The following is a 19806-nucleotide window of genomic DNA, read 5'->3' on the forward strand; positions in this document are numbered from 1 at the left end:
AGGGTGAGATGGGATGGAGATGGGATGGGAATGTGATGGGATGAAGATGGGGATGGGAACAGAGACAGGGATGGCGATGGAAGGGAGATGAGGATGGGGATGTGGATGGGAATGGGATGGGGATGGGGATGGGGAGAGGGACAAGGATGGTGATGGAGATGGGGATGTGGACAGAGATGAGGATGGTGGTGGGATGGAGATGAGGACTGGGGTGGGGATAGGGATGAGGATGGTGATGGAATGGAGATGAGGATAGGGACAGAGGTGGGAATGGAAATGGGAATGGGATTGAGATGAGGATGGCATGGAGATGGGGATGGGGACAGGGACTATGATGGTGATAGGATGGAGATGGGGATGGGGGTAGGAATGGAATGCAGATGAGATTGGGGATGGACATGGGGATAGGATGGAGATGAGGATGGGAATGGAGACTGAGAGGGGGATGGAGATGGGATGAGGATGGAGAGGGGCAGAGTGACAGTGATGGGGATGGGGTGATCCCGGCTCACCCTGCAGTGTACATGCCTGATGAGTGGGAGGTGTCACGGGAGAAGATCACAGTGATCCGGGAGCTGGGACAGGGATCCTTTGGGATGGTGTACGAGGGGCTGGCACTGGGGCTGGTCACGGAGGGAGAGGAGACCAAGGTGGCCCTGAAGACAGTCAACGAGTTGGCCACCATGCGGGAGCGCATCGAGTTCCTCAACGAGGCCTCTGTCATGAAAGCCTTCAAGTGCCACCACGTGGTAGGTGGGCAGCTGAGGGAGAGGGAGGGGACATGGTGGGGGGTCCGGCCACTCACACGCCACCCCTCTTTGTCCCCTCAGGTCCGTCTCCTCGGCGTCGTGTCCCAGGGCCAGCCAGCTCTGGTCATCATGGAGCTGATGACACGCGGGGACCTGAAGAGCTACCTGCGTTCTCTCCGGCCTGAGGCCGAGGTGAGGGGCTGGCCGGGTGCCACCGTGCCCCAGGGGCAAAGTGACACCCGCCCTGCCCCCCAGGGGGGGTCTTGCTGTGTCAGCCCCCACACACACTTCCAGCCCTGAGTCTATGCACGGTGCAGAACAACCCTGGGCTGCCGCCGCCGTCGCTCAAGGACATGATCCAGATGGCGGGGGAGATCGCTGATGGCATGGCCTACCTCAGCGCCAACAAGTTCGTGCACCGGGACCTGGCTGCCCGCAACTGCATGGTGTCCGAGGACTTCACTGTCAAGATTGGAGGTGGGTGGGCAGCGCTGGACAGGCTGCTGCCAGCCCCCAGCTCCTGCTGCTCATGCCGGCCTCCCCCCTCTCCCTCACCCACCAGATTTCGGCATGACCCGGGATATCTACGAGACGGATTATTACCGGAAAGGGGGCAAAGGGCTGCTCCCCGTGCGCTGGATGTCCCCGGAGGCGCTCAAGGACGGCATCTTCAACACGCAGTCTGATGTCTGGTGGGTGCTGAGGAGGGGGGTGAGCACTGTGGTGGGGTGGAGGGGGAGTTTTGGGGGGTTCCCGGCTGAGCAGCGCCGTGCCGGCAGGTCCTTCGGGGTGGTGCTGTGGGAGATCGCCACGCTGGCCGAGCAGCCCTACCAGGGCATGTCCAACGAGCAGGTGCTGCGCTTCGTCATGGACAACGGTGTCCTGGAGAGGCCCGAAAACTGTCCTGACAAACTGTGAGTGATGGGGGGGGGAACGCCCCCTCGGACCCCCCCCCCCTGCTGGTGGGGGAAATCCTGGTGTCTCCCAGTGCTGGGAGGGCCACAGGGTGCTGGAGCCCCCCCTGAAACCAGCAGGCGCCCCCTCTTTCCCACAGCCACGAGCTGATGTGCCTGTGCTGGCAGCAGAACCCGCGCCAGCGCCCCTCCTTCATCCAGCTCCTGGAGCGCATCAAGGACCACATGGCGCCCGCTTTCCGCACCCTCTCCTTCTTCTACAGCCCCGAGAGCGGCCACCACGGCTCGGGAGAGCCCTCTGACGCCGAGATGGATCCATCCAACGTGGATGACGAGCCCCCAGCATCCCCCCTGCCCACACGCAAGGACCACAGCCCCGGCCAGCTCCCCAACGGGACGGCCTGACTCTGACCCCGGGGTGTCCTTGCCACTCTCTGCACCCCCCGTCCTGCTCTGACCACCACCCCACCCCCCCATCACCGCTGGGACACCCCCACATTATTTATTGCTTCCAAGGGCCCGGCCGAGGAGCGGGTGCCCCCCGGAAGGGGGTGGCAGCAAAGCAAGGAAGCTCCAGGGGGTGCATTTCCCCTGGAAGTACATTGGGGTTCCACACATCAGGGGCAAGGAGTGGGGGGCTGCCAGTTGGGAGGAGGACACCCCGGTCTTTCCTTGTTTGTTTGTTTGTTTTGGGTTTTTTTTTTTGAGGGGGGGAAGGGAATTTGGCAATGGGGATGGAGAGTGGGGTTTGGGGTTTGGGGTCCCCCACCAACCTGCCTCTGCTGCCACTCTCCAGCCGCCCATCAAACAGGTCAGTACCCCCATGACCCCTCTTTTACAGCTGGGGAAACTGGGGCAACCCTGCAGCGGGAGGGGCCTGGGGTTGCCCTCACGCCTCTCCCCAGTCCCCTGCACTGGGACCAGTGCTGGGGCCGTGCTGGGCCGTGGAAGGGGCTTCACTGTCTGATCTGCGGCGAATAAAGGGGAATGGAGCTCAGCTGTTGCTGTGTCTGATCTGGGGAGGGGGGCGGGAGGGAGGGGGGCGGCACACGGGGCTTTTCGCTCCCCACCCCGCCAGCCCCGTCCACTTCCTGCGGCTTTGCCCTGCGGTGCCCAAACCGGGGGCGTTTCTGGGGAAAAACGTCAAAGCAGTGGAATTTGGGAGGATGTGGCAGGCTGTTTTTCGGCTCTGCCGGGGGTGGGGAGCGGGGAAGGGTCACCCCAGGGGACTTGTGGCCCCATAGGTGTCACTGGGTTGGGGAGATGCACCCGGAGCTGAGCTGTGGGAGAGGAATGCAGGCTGAGAACGTTCTAAACTCAACGCACAGATGAGCCACCCCCGAGGTGCTTTGGGACAAGCTCGGGGACAAGCAGCAGCTGGGTGGGGAAGGGGAACCCTGGGGGGAGGGCGGTGGGAGCACAGCAGTCCTGTCCTGCCTCCCCCTCGGGAATGAGGAGGAGGGTCCTGGCTGGGGGTGACAGTTGGGGACGGGGCCACTGTGCCACCAAACATCCTTCCCTCTCCAGCCTCCCTGCACCCCAAAATAACGGGGCACTGGGGAAGCGCCTAACCCAGGACAGCCCATCATGTCTCGAGATTTGGGGGCACCGTCGGGGGGTGTGACAGGCTGGAGGGCTTTCGGTGGCCCCAGGGGTGTTGGTGTGACATCCCCTGTCCCTTCTGTGCAGCGAGCTCCGAGCCAGGTCCTGCAGGGTGTGTGTGGTTGTACATCCATGTGCCCACGTGTGCTCCGGTGTGTTTAGGGGTGCCAGTGGTGGGATGGGTGCTGCTTCCTGGGGCTGGGGGGGGTGCAAGTGTAGGGTGGCGGCAGGGCGGGCAGGGCGCAGGCAGGGCAGGCAGGGCGCAGGCAGAGCGCAGGCAGAGCACAGCGGTCTAGGCAGGGTGCGGGCAGGGTGCGGGCAGGGCGCAGGCAGGCTCTCTGCTTGTTGCCCGTGTGCGGAATCCCCCGCTGCCGGGTCGGGGGCTTCCCGGGTGCCCGTGAGTCACGGCAGGGGTGGGGGGGTCTCGGGCAAGGGGCGGGGGCGGTGCCGGGGCGGGGGGAGCTGCCGGCCCCTCCCGGGAGGCCGGTCCCTGCGTTGCTTTTAAGCCTCGCACGGCCCCGTGCTCGGGCTGCCGGGCAAGTGCGAGGGAGGGCGGCATCGGTACCGGCAGCAGCGGCACCGGCAGCAGCGGCATCGGCACCGGTCCTGCACCGGGACCGGCCCCGCGATGCCGCCGCTGCCCGCCTGGCTCTGCCTGGCCGCGCTGCTCCTGACCCTGCCCGGCCCGGGCGCTGCCGGGCGCTGCCCCCGGCCCTGCCGCTGCCCCCGGGCCGGGACCCTGCTCTGCCGGGAGCCTGGCACCGTGGGCAGCCTGGCCCCGCTGCTGGGAACCGGCGGCTTCACCGACGTGTGAGTGGGGCTGGGGGTCGGGGGTGAGGAGCTCAGGGAGCTCAGGGGGGGACAGGGATGGCAGCGATGGGGCTGAGGGACGGAGCGGTGGCGCTGGGGCAGCGGTGGAGTTGGTGGTGGCAGAGCTCGGGGATGGGTGTGATGGGTGATGGATTTTGGGGACCGGGCAGAGGGGCTGGGGGGTGATGGGACTGGCAGTGATGGGGCTGAGGGATGTGGTGATGGTGCTGAGGGCAGCAGGGCTGAGGGACAGGGTGGTGGGGTGATGGGGAAGGAGGTGATGGAGCTCGGGGACGGGGCAACGGGGCTGGGCTGGAGCAGCAATGGAGCAGGGATCGCTGGATGGGCTGGGATCGCTGGATGGGCTGGGATCGGAGCTTGGTGGGAGCCATCAGGGGCTGCAAAGAGGGGAGGGGGGGGCTGCTGCATCCCCCCAAGGAGTGAGTGAGGGTCTGGGGGCAGCCCTTTGCCCCCTCCTGTAGCGATGCCAGCCACAGTGACATGCTGAGGGTGCAGCAGGGACGCCGGGCAGGGAGCACCCACCTCGTGCTGGGCAGAGCTGGGGCGTGGGGAGCCCGTTGTCCCCGTTCTGTCGGGGCTGTCACCCTGCCCTGGGGCCTGTGGGTTGGGATGCTGCGGGGACACACCCCAGATTTCCTGATTTGGGGGATCTCCTCTGCTGCCACTCGTTCCCCTGCTCCAGGATGTGCGGCGAGGAGACGAGGGCTGGAGCGAGGGGAGACGAGGAGGGTGCTTGGGAGGTTTTGGGGTACGGGGTGCTGCTGGATACCAAGGCACCCCAGCTCCTGGGTCCTCCCCCCGCCCCAGCCCTGGCTGTGCCGCATTGCTGGGCACTGGCTGCAGGGTGTCTCCGTGCCTCAGTTTCCCCACGTGCCGGGGATGCTGCGCCACGGGCGCTGCCAGCTCTTTGTTCACTGGCTGACGGGTGGGGACGGTGGTGCTGGGGATGCTGGTCCCCCAGAGAGCCCCGGCCATCCTGCTGCGCCAGCCTCCCTCACCCCATCCCTACAACCTCGTCCGTGGCAGTGGGCACCCCCCAACAGGGGTCAGTGGGACCAAAACCCCATTAGTGTGAACTCCCGATGATTTGGGGTTCACAGGAGCAGCCCCCTGGGGTGGGGGGGAAAACCCCTGTACCCATTCCCAAAGGGGCTTTTCTTCACTGCCTGAACAGAAGGGGAAGGGGGGACGGTCTGACACCCCATCACAGCACAGGACAATGTGGGGTGTGAGGAAGGGCAAGGAGCCAGGGGTGAGCGGGGCTGAGACCTAAAAAACTCACTCTCTTGGTGAGACCATGGGCTTCAAGTGGCAGCTCAGCCCCAGCCCCACACGGCTCTCACTGGCTGGGGCTCAGCACCATCAGGATCACCTGATGCCATGTGCCCCCTTCCAGCTCATCCCTGTATGCCCAGGGGAAACTGAGGCACAGTGGGGTACCCCTGTCCCCACCTCCAGCTGGGGGCTGTAGTGCAGGCACAGCTTGGGGAGGTGGGAAGCACAGCTCTCCTTTGTCCCACACTCCGCTGGCGGCCCCTGGCATGGGGGGTCCTGGGCTGCTCCCCTGAACCCCCTCGTTTGCCTTCCAGCACCGTCGAGAACCAGCCGGCGCTGACGACCTTGACCCGGGCTGACACCAGGATGCTGCGGGCGCTCAGGAGCCTGTGAGCACCCCGGGGTGGGGTCCCCGCACAGGGAGATGGGAGGGGGGCGCTACTGGATGGGGGACCCCCCCAGAGCTCAATCCCACTGCGGGGAGGTGCAGGGAGCGGGAGCGGCGCTCCCAGGATTGGGGATCCAGGGTCCCCCCCCGTGCGGGTGCTCAGCCCTTCCCTCCCCTCAGCACCATCTCCAGGTCGGGGCTGCAGCACATCTCTGCCGACGCCTTCCTGGACACCCCCAGGCTGAGCCACGTGTGAGTCTCCCCTCCCCCAGTTCCCTCCTCCCCCAACCGCCCTCTCCCCCGTTTTGGGGTTTTTGGCCCCCTCCCCCGCCATCCCCGCGGGGCCGGGCCCCGGTGCAGGGTGGCCGGTCCCCGCACCCGGCCGGGATCGATGGTGTCCCGCTGCCTCTGGGCACATCAGCCTGGCCGGGGGGGCTCTGCCGCTGAGTGGGAAACCATCGATCCAGGCAGGAGTACAGGCAGCTGCCGGCCCCTCCCTGGAGTCCCAGGCTGCAGTGGTGCGAGAGGGGACCCCCGAGAGCTGGGGGAGGACCCTGTTCTGGGGTGTGGGGGGCTCCCCCCTTGCAGGGAGGCACCTGAAGGCTGGTGGCACCCCCGGCAGAGCCGGATTTGCTGGGTCACGGTGCGACAGTGGCGTCCCTGGTGCTGCCCTGTGCCCCCGGCCAGACTCTCTGCAGGGTGGGGTGACGTGGGACGGGGCTTTGGGGTGGGAAGGGGTGGCTGATGGGGTTTGTTCCCTACAGGAATCTCTCCTTCAATGCACTGCACAGCCTTTCCTGGAAACCCTTCCACCATCTGCCCCTGCAAGAGCTGTGAGTGATGGGGGAGAGGGGGGAGGTGGGTGTGGAGCTGTGGGAGAGATGCCACAGGCTGGGACAGGGATGGGGACACAGTGTGATGGTGGGCCTGACAGCCACAAGCATGGGGATGGGGACAAGGATGGCACATGTGGCGCAGCTCCTGGCCCTGTGTGCACTCAGGGGCACCAGCCACACTCGGGGGCTGGAGGTGCCCTCATCCTCTTCCTTGCTCCACCTCAGCATCCTGGTGGGAAATCCCTTCAACTGCTCCTGCGGCCTGCGCTGGCTGCAGCTGTGGCAGAACGGGAGCCGGGCCGAGCTGGGGAACCAGTCGCTGGGCTGCTGGGAGGGCAGTGTGCTGGTGCCCCTGGGCAGCCAGATCCTCAGCGCCTGCGGTACGTGGCTGGGGACCCCGCTGGGTTTGGGGCCTGGGTCTGCCCCCCTGTCCTGAGCCATTGGCTGTTGGACAGTGTGGGATGTGGGTGTCCATGTGGCTCACCCCTTTTGGCCTCGGCAGACCCCCCGACCGTCCGCATCGAGCCCCCCGAGGTGATGCTGCGACAAGGGGACAGCGTCAACCTCACCTGCCGCGTCGCCGCCGAGCCAGCGGCCACCGTGGAGTGGGTGGTCCCCGAGGTGGGACCCGAGCTGTCCGTCATCACCAAGGCAAGCTCAGCCCTAACTGGGGCACTGGCAGGAACCCTGTGCCCCCACAGCATCCTCCTGCTGGGCGAGGGGCAATGCAGGAGCTGGCCCAGCTCTCGGGAGGGTTGTTTGCTCACCCCATCCCGGCGCTCCCCACAGCTCTCGGACTGGGAGACCGTCCTGGAGATCAGCAACGTCTCCTCCAACCTCAACCATAAGGACCTGACGTGCCGGGCAGAGAACGTGGTGGGGCCGGCGGAGGACAGCGTGATGCTCAATGTCACCTGTGAGCAGCCCGGAGGGGGATCAGCGTGGGGTCTCTGGGGGTCTGACTCAGAGACCCACCCAGCTCTGTCTCCTCCAGTCCCCCCCGTGATCATGGCCCTGCACGAAGCCGTCCCCCAGCACTTCTGGTGCATCCCCTTCTCGGTGGACGGCAACCCCGTGCCCAGCATCCGCTGGCTCTTCAACGGCACGGCCCTGCACGAGGGGCCCTACATCCACACCCGCATCGTGGAGTACGAGCACAACTCCACCGTCCTGCACGGCTGCCTCCACCTCAACCGGCCCACCCACGTCAACAACGGCAACTACACCCTCCTGGTGCGCAACCCCCTGGGCTCGGCCGCCCGCAGCGTCCAGGGGCGCTTCATGGACAACCCCTTCAGCTTCAGCCCCGAGGAGCCCATCCCCGGTAGGTGCCGGGCAGGGGGGGCTGCCTGGGGGTCCCCCCCGGGTCTCACTGAGGAGATGTGTCACACCGGGTGGTCCCGGGCTCTGCCTGCTGTCCCCGCCCGAGCCCCGGAGGTGGGAGGGGGAGGGACAGGGCACTCCCACCCGAGCAATAACGAGTGTTTTCTCCTTTCTCTCCCTTTGGGCTGCACCAGTGTCTCTGTCCCCGCTGGGTGAGTGAACCGGGAGCGCTGCTGCCCCTGCCCCAGCCCCACCAAACCATGCATTCCACCCGCCCCCCAGGGCTGATCCGGGGGTACCCAGGGGTACCCAGGTCCTTGCCAGGACCACTTGAGGGGATGGGGACCCTCCCACTCACCCTGCACCCTTCTCCCTGCCCCAGGCACCAGGAACAGCTCACTGGAGGGGCCCGTGGAGACGACAGATGAGCACACGTTTGGGGTGAGGGGCTGCTCTGCAGTCTGGGATGGGGGGACCAGGACACCTGCAAGAGGGTGGGACACATCTCTAGGGGACAGCCAAGAGGGATGGGGGCATATGATGGGGGGGAAGGACAGAGTGCCCCTGCCTCGGTTTCCCCTCCAGCAGCTCCTGGCGCTTGGGGCCAACTCAAGCCCCCACAGGCTGGGAGAAGGGACCTGGCAGGGTCCCGCTCTGAGCCCTGTGCCCGCTGTCCCCAGGTCTCGGTGGCTGTGGCACTGGCCGTGTTCGCCTGCCTTTCTCTCTCCGTCATGCTCATCCTGCTCAACAAGTGCGGGCGTCGCTCCAAGTTCGGCATCACCCGTGAGTTCCCCCTGCCCGCTGATGCGGGGTTTGGGGACACCCCGGACCCCACACCCCCCTGGGGCAGCGCTGGGCACCTGGGCTGGGACAGGGCTGTGGGGAGAGGGGCTGTGGGTGGGGACCGAGGGTGGGGGGACACCCGCAGAGAGGTGCCGGCTCCCCCGGGAGCGCGGGCAGCAGCTGCTAATTCACTCCTGGAATGGATTCAGCCTCTAAATGGGTTTGATCGGGCTGCCTGGCCCCCGGGGGCCGGCCAGGCAGGGGGATGCTCGGCAGAGCCTGGCACTGGCTGCACCGGCTGGGGGCGGGGGGGCAACTGGGGGACCCCCTGATGGCCTTGTCCTTATCCCCACAAGGCTCAGCGGTGCTGGCCCAAGAGGATGACCTGGCCATGTCCCTGCACTTCATGAACCTGGGCAGCAGCCCCCTCTCCTCAGCCGAGAGCAAGCTGGAGGGGCTGAAGAGCAACTTCATCGAGAACCCCCAGTATTTCTGCAACACCTGTAAGGGTTGGGGCGGGGGGGGAAAGGGGAGCTGTGGTCCCCCAGCACCCTCCCAAGCTCATCCCTGACCCGGGGGGCACTGATGGGTGGGGGTCCCCCCAGGCGTGCACCATGTGCAGCGGAGGGACATCGTGCTGAAGTGGGAGCTGGGCGAGGGCGCCTTCGGGAAGGTCTTCTTGGCCGAGTGCTACAACCTCCTCCCGGAGCAGGAGAAGATGCTGGTGGCTGTGAAGGTGAGGAGGGGGGAACGATGCAGGGGGCCGGGGGGGTGGTCTGTGAGGGGGGGTCACCGATGCCGTGTGCTGGCAGGCGCTGAAGGAGGTGACGGAAAGCGCCCGCCTGGATTTCCAACGCGAGGCCGAGCTGCTGACGGTGCTGCAGCACGAACACATCGTCAAGTTTTACGGTGTCTGCACCGAGGGCGAGCCCCTCATCATGGTCTTTGAGTACATGAAACACGGCGACCTCAACCGCTTCCTCAGGTGGGCCACGGGACGGGGGGGGGGGAGGAGAACGGGACCCCCCCATCTGCTGCTCCATCAGCGCAGCCAGCCTGCTCCCTGCTAATGCAGCCCTCCTTGCAATATTGATTAGATTAGCTGTCTGAGAGGCTTAAATAGAGAGAGATTGGCCATCAGCTGGAATAAGCAGAGACTTTTCGATTGCCCCCCCAGGTATTGCTGCTAGACGGGGGGGGCTGCCAGAGGCATCGCTTTAGTGGCCGCGCGAGGAGCTCTGAGACGTGGCTTTTATGATTATTGTTATGGGATTTGGCATTAATGGTTCTGCCGAGCAGAGCTCCCCCAGCCCCCGGCCGTGGCCGCCCCGGCCCTGCTGTCAGCCGTGCTCGGCATCAAAGGCACCGCGAGGGGCTGGAGGCGGCCGGAGCCGCGCTGGCCCCCGGCCCGCCCCGCACGCCCCACTTGACACGCGGCGCTGAGATTTCACACCCAGCCTGCACCGCCCTGCGCGGCCTGGCACGCAACCTCCCGCTGTGTGACAGCCCACGTGTGTGCACATGTGTGTGTGCCCTGCCCGTGTGCACATGTGTGTGTGCCCTGCCCATGTGCATATGTGTGTGCCCTGCCTGTGTGTGTGTGTGTGTGCCCTGCCCAGTGTGTGTGCACATGTGTGTGTGCCCTGCCCATGTGCACATGTGTGTGCCCTGCCCAGTGTGTGCACATGTGTGTGCCCTGCCTGTGTGCACATGTGTATGTGTGTGTCCTTCCCGGTGTACACGCGTGTGCCCTCCCCCTGTGTACACGTGTGTGTCTGTGCCCTTCCCTTTGTAATGTCTGCACATGTGTCTGTGCCCTTCCCCTACGTCCACGCACATGCGTGTGTGTGCCCTGCCTTGGCACCCGTGCACACCCACCCACCCACACGTGTGCACACCTCTCCCCCGTGTCCACTCACACACAGGCTCCCTCCACCCCCTGGCACACGTTCCTGTGCGTGCACAGCCCTCCCCCTCCCTTTGCCCACACCCTCCCCCGTGCCCCCCCACTCCAAGCAGCCCCTCTGCCCCCCGGCAGGTCCCACGGCCCCGACGCCAAGATCCTGGAGCAGGGGTCGGGGCAGCCCCAGGGGCCGCTGGCCCTGGGCCACATGCTGCACATCGCCACGCAGATCGCCTCGGGCATGGTCTACCTCGCCTCCCTGCACTTCGTCCACCGAGACCTGGCCACCCGCAACTGCCTGGTGGGCCACGACCTGGTGGTGAAGATCGGGGATTTCGGCATGTCCCGGGACATCTACAGCACCGACTATTACAGGGTGAGCTGCCCCCCTTGGGGCAGAGCTGGAGGGGGCCACGCTCGATTTTCCCTCTTGGCTGCTGGTCCCTCCCCCCCCGCCCTGTCACCATCTGTATTCAACCACGGAGTGGGGTGGGTGGGAAGGGACATTTAAAAGTCATCCAGTCCAACCTGTGACCTTCTGCCTAGACCAGGTTTCTCAAGCCTTGTCCAATCTGGCCTTGAGTGTTTCCAAGGAATATTCCACAGCTTCTGTGGGAGCTGCCTGTGCCAGGGGGCTCACCGTGAAAAATTTCTCCCTTACATCTGAGTGGGGCCAGGGATGGGGGGGATGGGGAGGGGGAGCAGATGGGGGGAGCCCTGCCCTGCTGATGGCCCCGCTGTGGGGGGCAGGTGGGAGGCAGGACCATGCTGCCCATCCGCTGGATGCCCCCCGAGAGCATCCTGTACCGCAAGTTCACCACCGAGAGCGACATCTGGAGCTTCGGCGTGGTGCTCTGGGAGATCTTCACCTACGGGAAGCAGCCCTGGTACCAGCTCTCCAACACCGAGGTGAGCCGGCAGCATGGGGGGGATGATGACAGACCCCCCCCCCCCAGGGGGTACCCAGAGAGGGGGGATCCCATCTCCATCCCCGGTTCCCGCAGGCCATCGAGTGCATCACTCAGGGGCGGGAGCTGGAGCGTCCCCGCACGTGCCCCTCCGAGGTCTATGCCATCATGCAGAGCTGCTGGCACCGGGAGCCCCAGCAGCGCCGGCCCATCAAGGAGATCCACAGTCGCCTCCAGGCCCTCGTCAAGACCCCCCCTGTCTACCTGGACATCCTGGGCTAAGCGGAGACCCCCCACACCCGCTGCCCACTTTCCCCCTGCCCTCCCTGCTGCCCAGGGGCATGGCTTCCCCCCCCCCAACCCCTGCACAGCCCTGGACTGATGCCCCAAGGGGGGAAAGGGCTGAAAACCTTATTTATAGTGGAAAATGCCAGCCCATCCCTGGGGGGGCTGGAGGGCTGGGCTGGGGGACCCCCAGGGCTGGGACCCCCAGGTTTGTGGCCCTGCTGCCCGGCTCCTTGTCACTCCCCCAGTGTGCTGGGATGGAGGTGACGGGCTGAGGTGGGTGGGTTGGCTCGAGGGGTCAGAGCTGAGAGCCCCCCAGCACGGGGTCCATGCAGGAGCCAGGGGGGCCTCAGCTCTCTGGGGGAGCTGGGATGGCCCGTGCTCCGCAGCAAAACCAGTCACTAATAAACTGTCTCTCCCCCGCACTGGGCCCTGCCTGCTTCGGGGGGTCAGCAGGGTAGGGGGAACGGAGGGATTTGTGGCACAAAGGGGGGCTTTTTGAAGCAGGGAGACCACCCTGTCTGGGGCAGAAGAGCTGGAGGGGAGGTGCTGCCCCAGAGATCCCAGGGTGTGGGGACAGTATGTGCCCAAGAGGGAAGGAGGATGAGTGCCAGGACCCCGGGATGCAGGGATGATGTGTGCTGGGATGAAGCAATGATGAGTGCCCAGGGCCTCAGGCTGCAGGGTTGTGTGCCTGGGGTGCAGGGCTGTGTACCCAGGCACCTGGGGTGCAGGGGTGATGTCCTCACCCTCAGCCCAGGGGGGAATTTTTGGGGATGCTTGTGCCATACCCTGGCCTGGGGCACCCGAGTCACCTCGCCAAGGGGTCCGGGGGGAGGGTGGGACTTCACAGCACAGAGCAAAGGGTGTCATCCCCCCCTTCCCTGCGCCCTCCCATCACAACCAGGGGTTATCACATGCCCTGTAGCGTCCACTCCATCATCCTTCCTCGGGCTCTCCAGCCGCCTTGGTAATGGTTGAGACCTGGATTTGACCATAATGGAGCTGAATTGATTTCATCTGGATAATTAGGCAGCGCAGCCAGGGCCCTGGCAGCTCCTTTGTTACCCCCCGTGACCCGAGATAAGCAGGAGGAAAGCGGGGTCGTGGAGGGGGAAACTGAGGCACGGCACAAGGTGGGAGCAGCTGGAGGCGTGTGGGGGGGGTTGTGGCAGGTACCAGGGGGCTTGGGGCCAGCAGAGCACGTGGCTGTGCTGGGTGGCCGGGGCTGGATGTGGTGGCACAGCAAGAACTGGAGGAAATCAGAGCCATCCCCAGCGCCCCACAGCTCCCAACCTCTAACCCATCCCAAAACCCTGCAGTGGGGCCGGATCCAGCCCCCAGCCCAGGGCTCAGGCCCCTCTGTCAGGCCCTGGATCTTTATCAAGGGTCCAGCCCCGGGATGTGAGGAGCTGGCACGGGCAGGGTCTGGTCCTGCTGCAGCTCAGCCTGGCTGGCAGAGCCCCCCACCTGCTTCCTTGGGGTCTCTAATCGCTGCCCACGTTGATTTATGGCCTTTTTCCCTCTTATCTAATTTGAGGAAGGAACTAGATTACAACCTTGAGGTTTTCCAGCCCCATGCTGGAGGTTGCCGCAGACCAACACCCCAAAAGGGACAGAGTGTGGTGGTGACACCCCCTCCCACACACCCCCAAAAAAACGGGGAGGGCTTCCCCGCAGCCGTGCTTGTTTCCCCCGTGGGGATGGGTGTGCCTCAGTTTCCCCCTTAGGGTGGTCAGGGAAGAGTTAAGGCTCCCCCCGCGATCGATCGGATTCCCCCCCCTCCCTCCCTCCTGCAGCAGTTTCTCCATTTCACTGCTCCGGGGGGAGCGGTAATGGACTCTGGCAATGAGGTAATTAACGGCTCCGCTCCCAGGCGGAGCTGCCGCCCCAGCGGCACCGGGGCCTGGCCCCGGTAACCCGCGTTCCTCGGAGCTGGGGGATCTCGGCCCCGATTCTGCCGGGTGGTCTCCGGCCGCGTCCTGCCTGGAGGGTCTCACCCCGGCTGAGCCACCCTCCTGCTCCTGACACCGCAGGGAGGAGGTCCCACCCCCGCCAGAAGCCTCTAAAGCGACCCCAAGACCCCTCTAAAGGGACCGGACGTGTTTTGGGGTTCCTCCCGCCCCCCGGGATGGGGTGGATGGATGGGGGGGGGCATCGGAGTTGTGGATACAGCTGTGTCCTGGCCCCGCAAGGGATGGACCCCGCACAGCCCCCCCACCACCACCACACCGAAGTGCACTCGGGGGTCTCCGTCCTCTCCGGCTCTGGGGGCTCTCGGGGGGGCTGCAAAGGCATCTCGGCACTGAAGTGCCGCTGAAGTGTCCCTGAGCAACATTTCCACGCCGCCCTGGGGACACCTTAAAAAGCTCTGGCGCGGGGCAGGGGGGGAAGGTCACTTCCACACCAGGTCCCCGGTTCCGGATGTCCCCAACCCGGGACCCCTCAGTGCCCGCAGCCCCCACGGCCTCGGTGCCCAACCCTGCTCCGGGAAGCGCCGTTTTGGGGTGGCCACAGCGGAGCCTCAGCTGCGGGTGGGCTTGATCCTAATGGAGAGCAGGGGGTGGGCAAAGTAGGGGGGGGCGGTAGGGGAGGGGGGTGGGCAGCTGAGCCGCCCTGGGACGTGAAAATCGTTGTGAGTGATTAGAGCTGTTCCTGTAACGAGCAGAGCAATTAACGGCGCCTCGGGAGCAGCGCTAATGTGTGCGGGGGGCGGGGGGGCGGGGGGCGGCCGGGCAGGGGCACACGTGGTGCTGAGCTGCCCGGCCGGGGGTCCCGGGATGGGGGTGACACGTGGATGGGGGTGACACGTGGATAGGCGTCCCGGGATACAGGTACATGATCAGGAGCTCGGGATATAATTGTGATGTATGGTCAGGGTCCAGGGATGCAGAGGTGACGGATGGCTGAGGATCCCGGGATATCGGGGTGATGCAAGGCCAGGCATCCCAGGATTTGGGGGTGATGTATGGCTGGAGATCCCAGGATCCTGGGATGTGGGGATCACGTGTGCCCAGCATGTGGGGATGATGTGTACCTGAGATTTCAGGATGCACGTATGGTGTGTGCCCAGGGTACAGGAATGGTGTGTCCCTGGAATATTCGAGGGTGATTTACCTGAGATGCAGGAACGATGTGCCTGGAATGTTGTGCAGGAACAACATGTGCCTGGGATGCAGGGAGGATGTCTTCCTGGGATCCCAGGATGGGGGGATGATGTTTGCCCAGCATGTTGGGATGCAGGGAGGATGGCCCGGGATGTTGGGATGCAGGGACAATGTGTCTCTGGAATGCAGGGATGATGTGCCTCGGATGTTGGCATGTAGGAATGCTGTGCCCAGGATGCAGGGATGATGTGCCCAGGATGTTGGCATGTAGGAATGCTGTGCCCAGGATGCAGGGATGATGTGCCCAGGATGTTGGCATGTAGGAATGCTGTGCCCAGGATGTTGGGATGCAGGGATGGTGTGCCCAGGATGTTGGGATGTAGGGATGAGTGCCCAGGATGTTGGGATGCAGGGATGAGTGCCCAGGATGTTGGGATGAAGGGATGATGTACCCAGGATGTTGGGATGCAGGGATGAGTGCCCAGGATGTTGGGATGCAGGGATGAGTGCCCAGGATGTTGGGAGGAAGGGATGATGTACCCAGGATGTTGGGATGCAAGGATGAGTGCCCAAGATGTTGGGATGTAGGGATGAGTGCCCAGGATGTTGGCATGCAGGGATGAGTGCCCAGGACACAAGCCTGGGCTCTGCTCCTCGACACCAGCCAGTGCTGTGAAGCTGAGGGACACCCTGGTCCCCTCAGCCCCTCCTCACAAAGCACCTGCCCCTTGGCTGGGAGTTCCCTTCACCTGTCCTAGCCCTGTGGGACACCCCAGGTCAGGGCATGCACCCACGGGTGCCACAGAGCCCTCGGGACAGGGACATCCTGCAGCTGAGGGGTCGCACCAGGACGTCCCCACAGACCAGTCCCCACCCAGCACCGTGTGTGAGCAGCCCCAGCGATGCTGCTGTGCCAAAACCCCGCTGGTTCCTGGACAGACAAGGGAGAAAAAAAAAAATAGAAAAAATAATTAGGGTTTTTTATTTTTTTCCCTTTTCCGTAGTCGTCTCCACGTCCAAACTTCCTGAGAGCAGCTCCGGGCCCTCCCTCCGCTTCCGACGGCCGTGCTGCGCCATCCCGGCCGGCCGAGCCCACCGGCCAGGCCAGCCCCGCGTGGGGGCCGCTGCACCCCCACCCTGCCTGTCACCGCGGCCCCCGGCCAGGTGAGTGCCACCGTGCCCAGCCTGGGGCACCCTGGGGGCCGGGGGGTGGGACTGGGGGGGTTGGGGCGTGCCCTGAGGTGCTGCCGGAGCGGGAACAGCTCCCAGCACCGTGCGGGGCTTGGCAATGATGCGCGTTCCAAGGTGAGGGGACGGTGGCGGATGGGGAGTGGGACAGCGCTGCGACACCCTGTGGTGACCCCAGTGCTGCCCCTGCCCCCTGTCCCTGCCCACGTCCCCGACTCGCACCCCTGCCCCCCTCACCCTCGCCCAGCCCCATCCCTGCGGGTCCGCGGTCCCGGAGGAAACGCGTCACCCCCCCGGGCTGTGGTGGAGGAAGAGATAACGGCTGGGGGGAGCCCAGCGCGGTGTCCCCTGCAGGGACAGGGCAGGGCTGGTCCATGGTCCCCTGTCCTCACCCCACACGCCCCCTCCACCCCCGTCACCGGCGGCTGATGCTCCTCATCCCACCCGGGAGGTGCTCAGGGACACCCGTGGGGAGGGAAGTGCCAGGTCTTGGGGGGGTCTCTCGCCACTGTGGCCTCCATGGGGGGGCTCTTTCCCGCGGCTGGGCCCCCCAATGAGGAGCAGATGGGGCCCGCCAGCATGTTTTGATGATTCCTCGCTTTTCCTGCCAGAATCTCCCAGTGGTTCCTGTTGTTCCCAGCAGTTCTGGGACCCCCCACCCCCCACCCACCTCCATTCCTGGAGCTGAGGATGAGGATGGCAGTGGGGCCACTGGGAGGGCCTGGGGTTCCCCCTGGCACTTCCCCCCTGCCAGGGTCCAGGGGAGGGAATTTTGGCAGCGGATGAGCAATTAATTCCTCGCTGCCGGGAGCCGAAGGGAAATGGGGGGAAACTTTCCCACTAAACCGTTTTTCCACCCAAAACCGGATGCTCTGGCCCCAAAACGCAGCGCGGGCTCCGGTGAGGGGGAGGATGAACTCAGGGGGCTGCCGGGGCAGCACCTTTGGGGTGTCCCACGGCCGGAGCAGTAAGGAAACCACCGTAAATCCAGCTGTGCTCACCAGGAAACCTCTGTTTCCTCCCTGGCACTCGGCAGCCCCAGCCCCGTTAACACCCGTCCCGGTAAACAGCACCCCCAGCACGGGGGGCTCAGGGGGGCTCGCCGGCCCTCCCAGCCGGGCCCCCCGAGCTGGCAACGATCCCGGAGCCGCCCCGGCAAAGCCAGACCCTCTCCGGGTTGAGCAAGAAGCCGTTGGATCCAGGAAGCACAACTGGGAATAAACACAAAACGGGTTGAAGCGGGGCCGTCCGGCGCCGCGCCAGGGGCTGGAGCCGCCGTGCCAAACCCCACCCCGGGCTCCCACCTCGGGCAGCACCCCGGGATGGGGTCCCGCAGGAAAGGTTGGGGATGCGCCCCGGCGTGTCTGGGGATGCTGGGAGGGGGCCACCCGGGCTGCTGAGTGCCTCAGTTTCCCCTTGGCACAGTGGGGGGAGTAGCGGGGCCGGGGCCGTTTTTCGGGATGGAGGAATGCGAAGCCAGCCCCGCGGGGAGGTCGGATCCAGAGCCGGGGGCCGGGGGCGGTGGGTGTGGAGCGGGAATGTGCGGAGGCAGAGGGTGCAGCCGTGGTCTCTCTCCGCGCAGGATGCTGCTGAGGGCCGCGGTGCTGGCGGTGCACGCCGCCTTCCTGGCTGCCCTCCGCCCCAGCGACCCCAACGTCTGCAGCTACTGGGAGAGGTAGGGCTGGGGGCACTGGGAGAGGGCACGGGGACAGCGGTGGGGCCTCGCAGGACCTGCTGTTCACCCCGCATCCCCCCCTACCCCTGCTCCATCCGCAGCTTCACGGCGGCAGTGAAGGAATCCTACACCAAACCCCACGTCGTGTCCTCCAGCGAGCCCTGTCCCGGCGGGCTGGGCTCCTCCCTGCCCTGCCCGCAGCACAGGTGGGAGCAGCCCCGGCTCCCCACAGCCCTCTGGGGACCACACAATGTCCCCGAGGGCATGAGGGGCTGGAAGGGGGCTGTCCCCCAGGCTATGGGGGGCTGGAGAGGGGCTATCCCACTGCAGGTTGTCTCCAAGGATATTGGGAGGGCTGGAGGGGCACAGACCCACGAGAGGGTGTCCCCAAGGACATGGAGGGGGGTCTGTCCCTGTGCAGATTGTCCCCAAGGCCATGCAGGACCGGAGAAGGGATGATCCAGTGCAGTGTGTCCCCAGAGCCACAGGGGGGCTGAAGGGGCCTGTCCCCGTGGTCATGAGTGGGCTGGAGGGGGGGCTGTCCCAGCACGCAGTGTCCCTGAGGCCATGGAGGGGGGGATGGATGGGGGCTGGAAGGGACCTGTCCCCTTGGGCAGGGGGTGGTGAAGGGGGGGCTGTCCCACTGCAGGGTGTCTCTGGGGCCATGGAGGGTTTTAAGGGGTCTGTCCCATTTCAGGGTGTCCCCAGGGCCATGGAGGGTTTTAGGGGGGCTGTCCCATTTCAGGGTGTCCCCAGGGCCATGGAGGGTTTTAGGGGTCTGTCCCAGTGCAGGGTGTCTCTGGGGCCATGGAGGGTTTTAAGGGGTCTGTCCCAGTGCAGGGTGTCCCCGGGGCCATGGGGGGCTGGAGGGCCATGGTCCCACCGTGCCGGTGCCACCACAGGGTCGTGTACCGCACCGAGTACCGCCAGGCCATCCGCACCGACTACCGGCGGCGCTACCAGTGCTGCCTGGGCTACTACGAGAGCCGGGACTCCTGTGTCCGTGAGTGGGGCTGGGGGGGCTGGGGGGATCTGTGTCCTGCTGCAGGGTGTCCCCAGAGCTGCCTGGGGACACTCCCTGCCCGTTGTTTCCCCCCCAGCTCGCTGCAGCCAGGAGTGTGTCCACGGCCGGTGTGTGGCTCCCGAGCTGTGCCAGTGCGAGCCGGGCTGGCGTGGCACTGACTGCTCCAGCGGTGAGGGACCGGCAAGGGGGGCAGCACCGAGGGGGCACCACGGCTGGGGATGGCACAGTGGGCAGTGGGTTCAGCTGGAGGGCTGGGTAGGGGCAGCGGGACACCTCGGGGGTTAATGGGATGATGGGGACATGGATGGAGTTCGGGGTGGGATGGAGGTGAGATTGGGATGGAGATGGTGGCAGGGATGGGAAATACAGTGGGGACAGGGAATGGGATGGGGATGGAGAATGGGATGGAATGGGAATGGAGGACGGGATGGGACGGAACGGGATGGGATGGGATGGGATGGGGATGGAGAATGGGATGGGATGGGGATAGGACGTGGATGGAGAGTGGGATGGGGATGGGATGGGCATGGAGAATGGGTTTGTGACGGGCTGGGGATGGAGAATGGGAGGGGATGGAGAATGAGATGGGGTTGGAATTGGAATGGGGGGACTGGGGTGGGGTGTGCATGGAGTGGGAATGGAGATGGGACGAAGGTGGGGGTGGGCTGAGAATGGCATTGGGTGGGGAGACTGGGATGGGATATGTATGGGATGGGATGGAGGTAGGATGAGGATGGGATGGGGGGTGATGGGATGGGGAGGTACCACTGATCTCTCCCTTGCAGAGTGTGACGAGCAGTCGTGGGGGCCGGGCTGTGGGAAACGCTGCAACTGCCACCACGGGGCCCCCTGTGACCCCCTGACCGGGGTCTGCTCCTGCCCCCCCGGCTTCGCCGACCCTCTGTGCCACCAGCCGTGCCCCCCTGGCACCTACGGGCAGGGCTGTCACCTGCCCTGTCCCTGCCACCACCAGGCCCCCTGCAATGCCTCCACCGGCGCCTGCCTCTGCCCCCCG

General features: G+C 65.6%; 3 protein-coding genes across 3 annotated transcripts in view; all 3 read left to right on the top strand.

Annotated features, from left to right (window-relative positions):
* INSRR (insulin receptor related receptor) overlaps positions 1-2068 on the top strand; it is a 12527-nt gene extending 10459 nt beyond the window's left edge. The window contains exons 17-22 of the mRNA XM_027909403.1: positions 520-749; positions 831-941; positions 1067-1226; positions 1312-1441; positions 1529-1663; positions 1804-2068. Coding sequence (XP_027765204.1) covers positions 520-749; positions 831-941; positions 1067-1226; positions 1312-1441; positions 1529-1663; positions 1804-2068 — 1031 coding nt within the window. The remainder of the gene's footprint in view (positions 1-519; positions 750-830; positions 942-1066; positions 1227-1311; positions 1442-1528; positions 1664-1803) is intronic.
* Positions 2069-3893: 1825 nt separating this feature from the next.
* NTRK1 (neurotrophic receptor tyrosine kinase 1) lies at positions 3894-11794 on the top strand. Its single transcript, XM_027909404.1, has 17 exons — positions 3894-4075; positions 5686-5760; positions 5940-6011; positions 6524-6592; positions 6821-6975; positions 7098-7246; positions 7385-7511; positions 7590-7919; positions 8113-8130; positions 8301-8359; positions 8599-8701; positions 9058-9204; positions 9307-9437; positions 9514-9686; positions 10740-10980; positions 11355-11513; positions 11609-11794. Exons 1-17 carry the CDS (start codon positions 3894-3896, stop codon positions 11792-11794), a joined length of 2376 nt encoding a protein of 791 aa, XP_027765205.1.
* A 4218-nt stretch (positions 11795-16012) lies between these two features.
* The window catches only part of LOC114071559 (platelet endothelial aggregation receptor 1-like), a gene marked incomplete at its 3' end in the record, with an annotated part of 10661 nt that continues 6867 nt past the window's right edge, over positions 16013-19806 (top strand). The window contains exons 1-6 of the mRNA XM_027909405.1: positions 16013-16068; positions 17675-17767; positions 17869-17973; positions 18670-18770; positions 18868-18960; positions 19577-19771. Of these exons, the coding sequence (XP_027765206.1) occupies positions 17676-17767; positions 17869-17973; positions 18670-18770; positions 18868-18960; positions 19577-19771 (586 nt within the window). The remainder of the gene's footprint in view (positions 16069-17674; positions 17768-17868; positions 17974-18669; positions 18771-18867; positions 18961-19576; positions 19772-19806) is intronic.

Source organism: Empidonax traillii, unplaced genomic scaffold, assembly GCF_003031625.1.
Source record: "Empidonax traillii isolate 1590-97213 ecotype Southwest subspecies unplaced genomic scaffold, ASM303162v1 scaffold2099:size38762, whole genome shotgun sequence".
Lineage (NCBI taxonomy): Eukaryota > Metazoa > Chordata > Aves > Passeriformes > Tyrannidae > Empidonax > Empidonax traillii.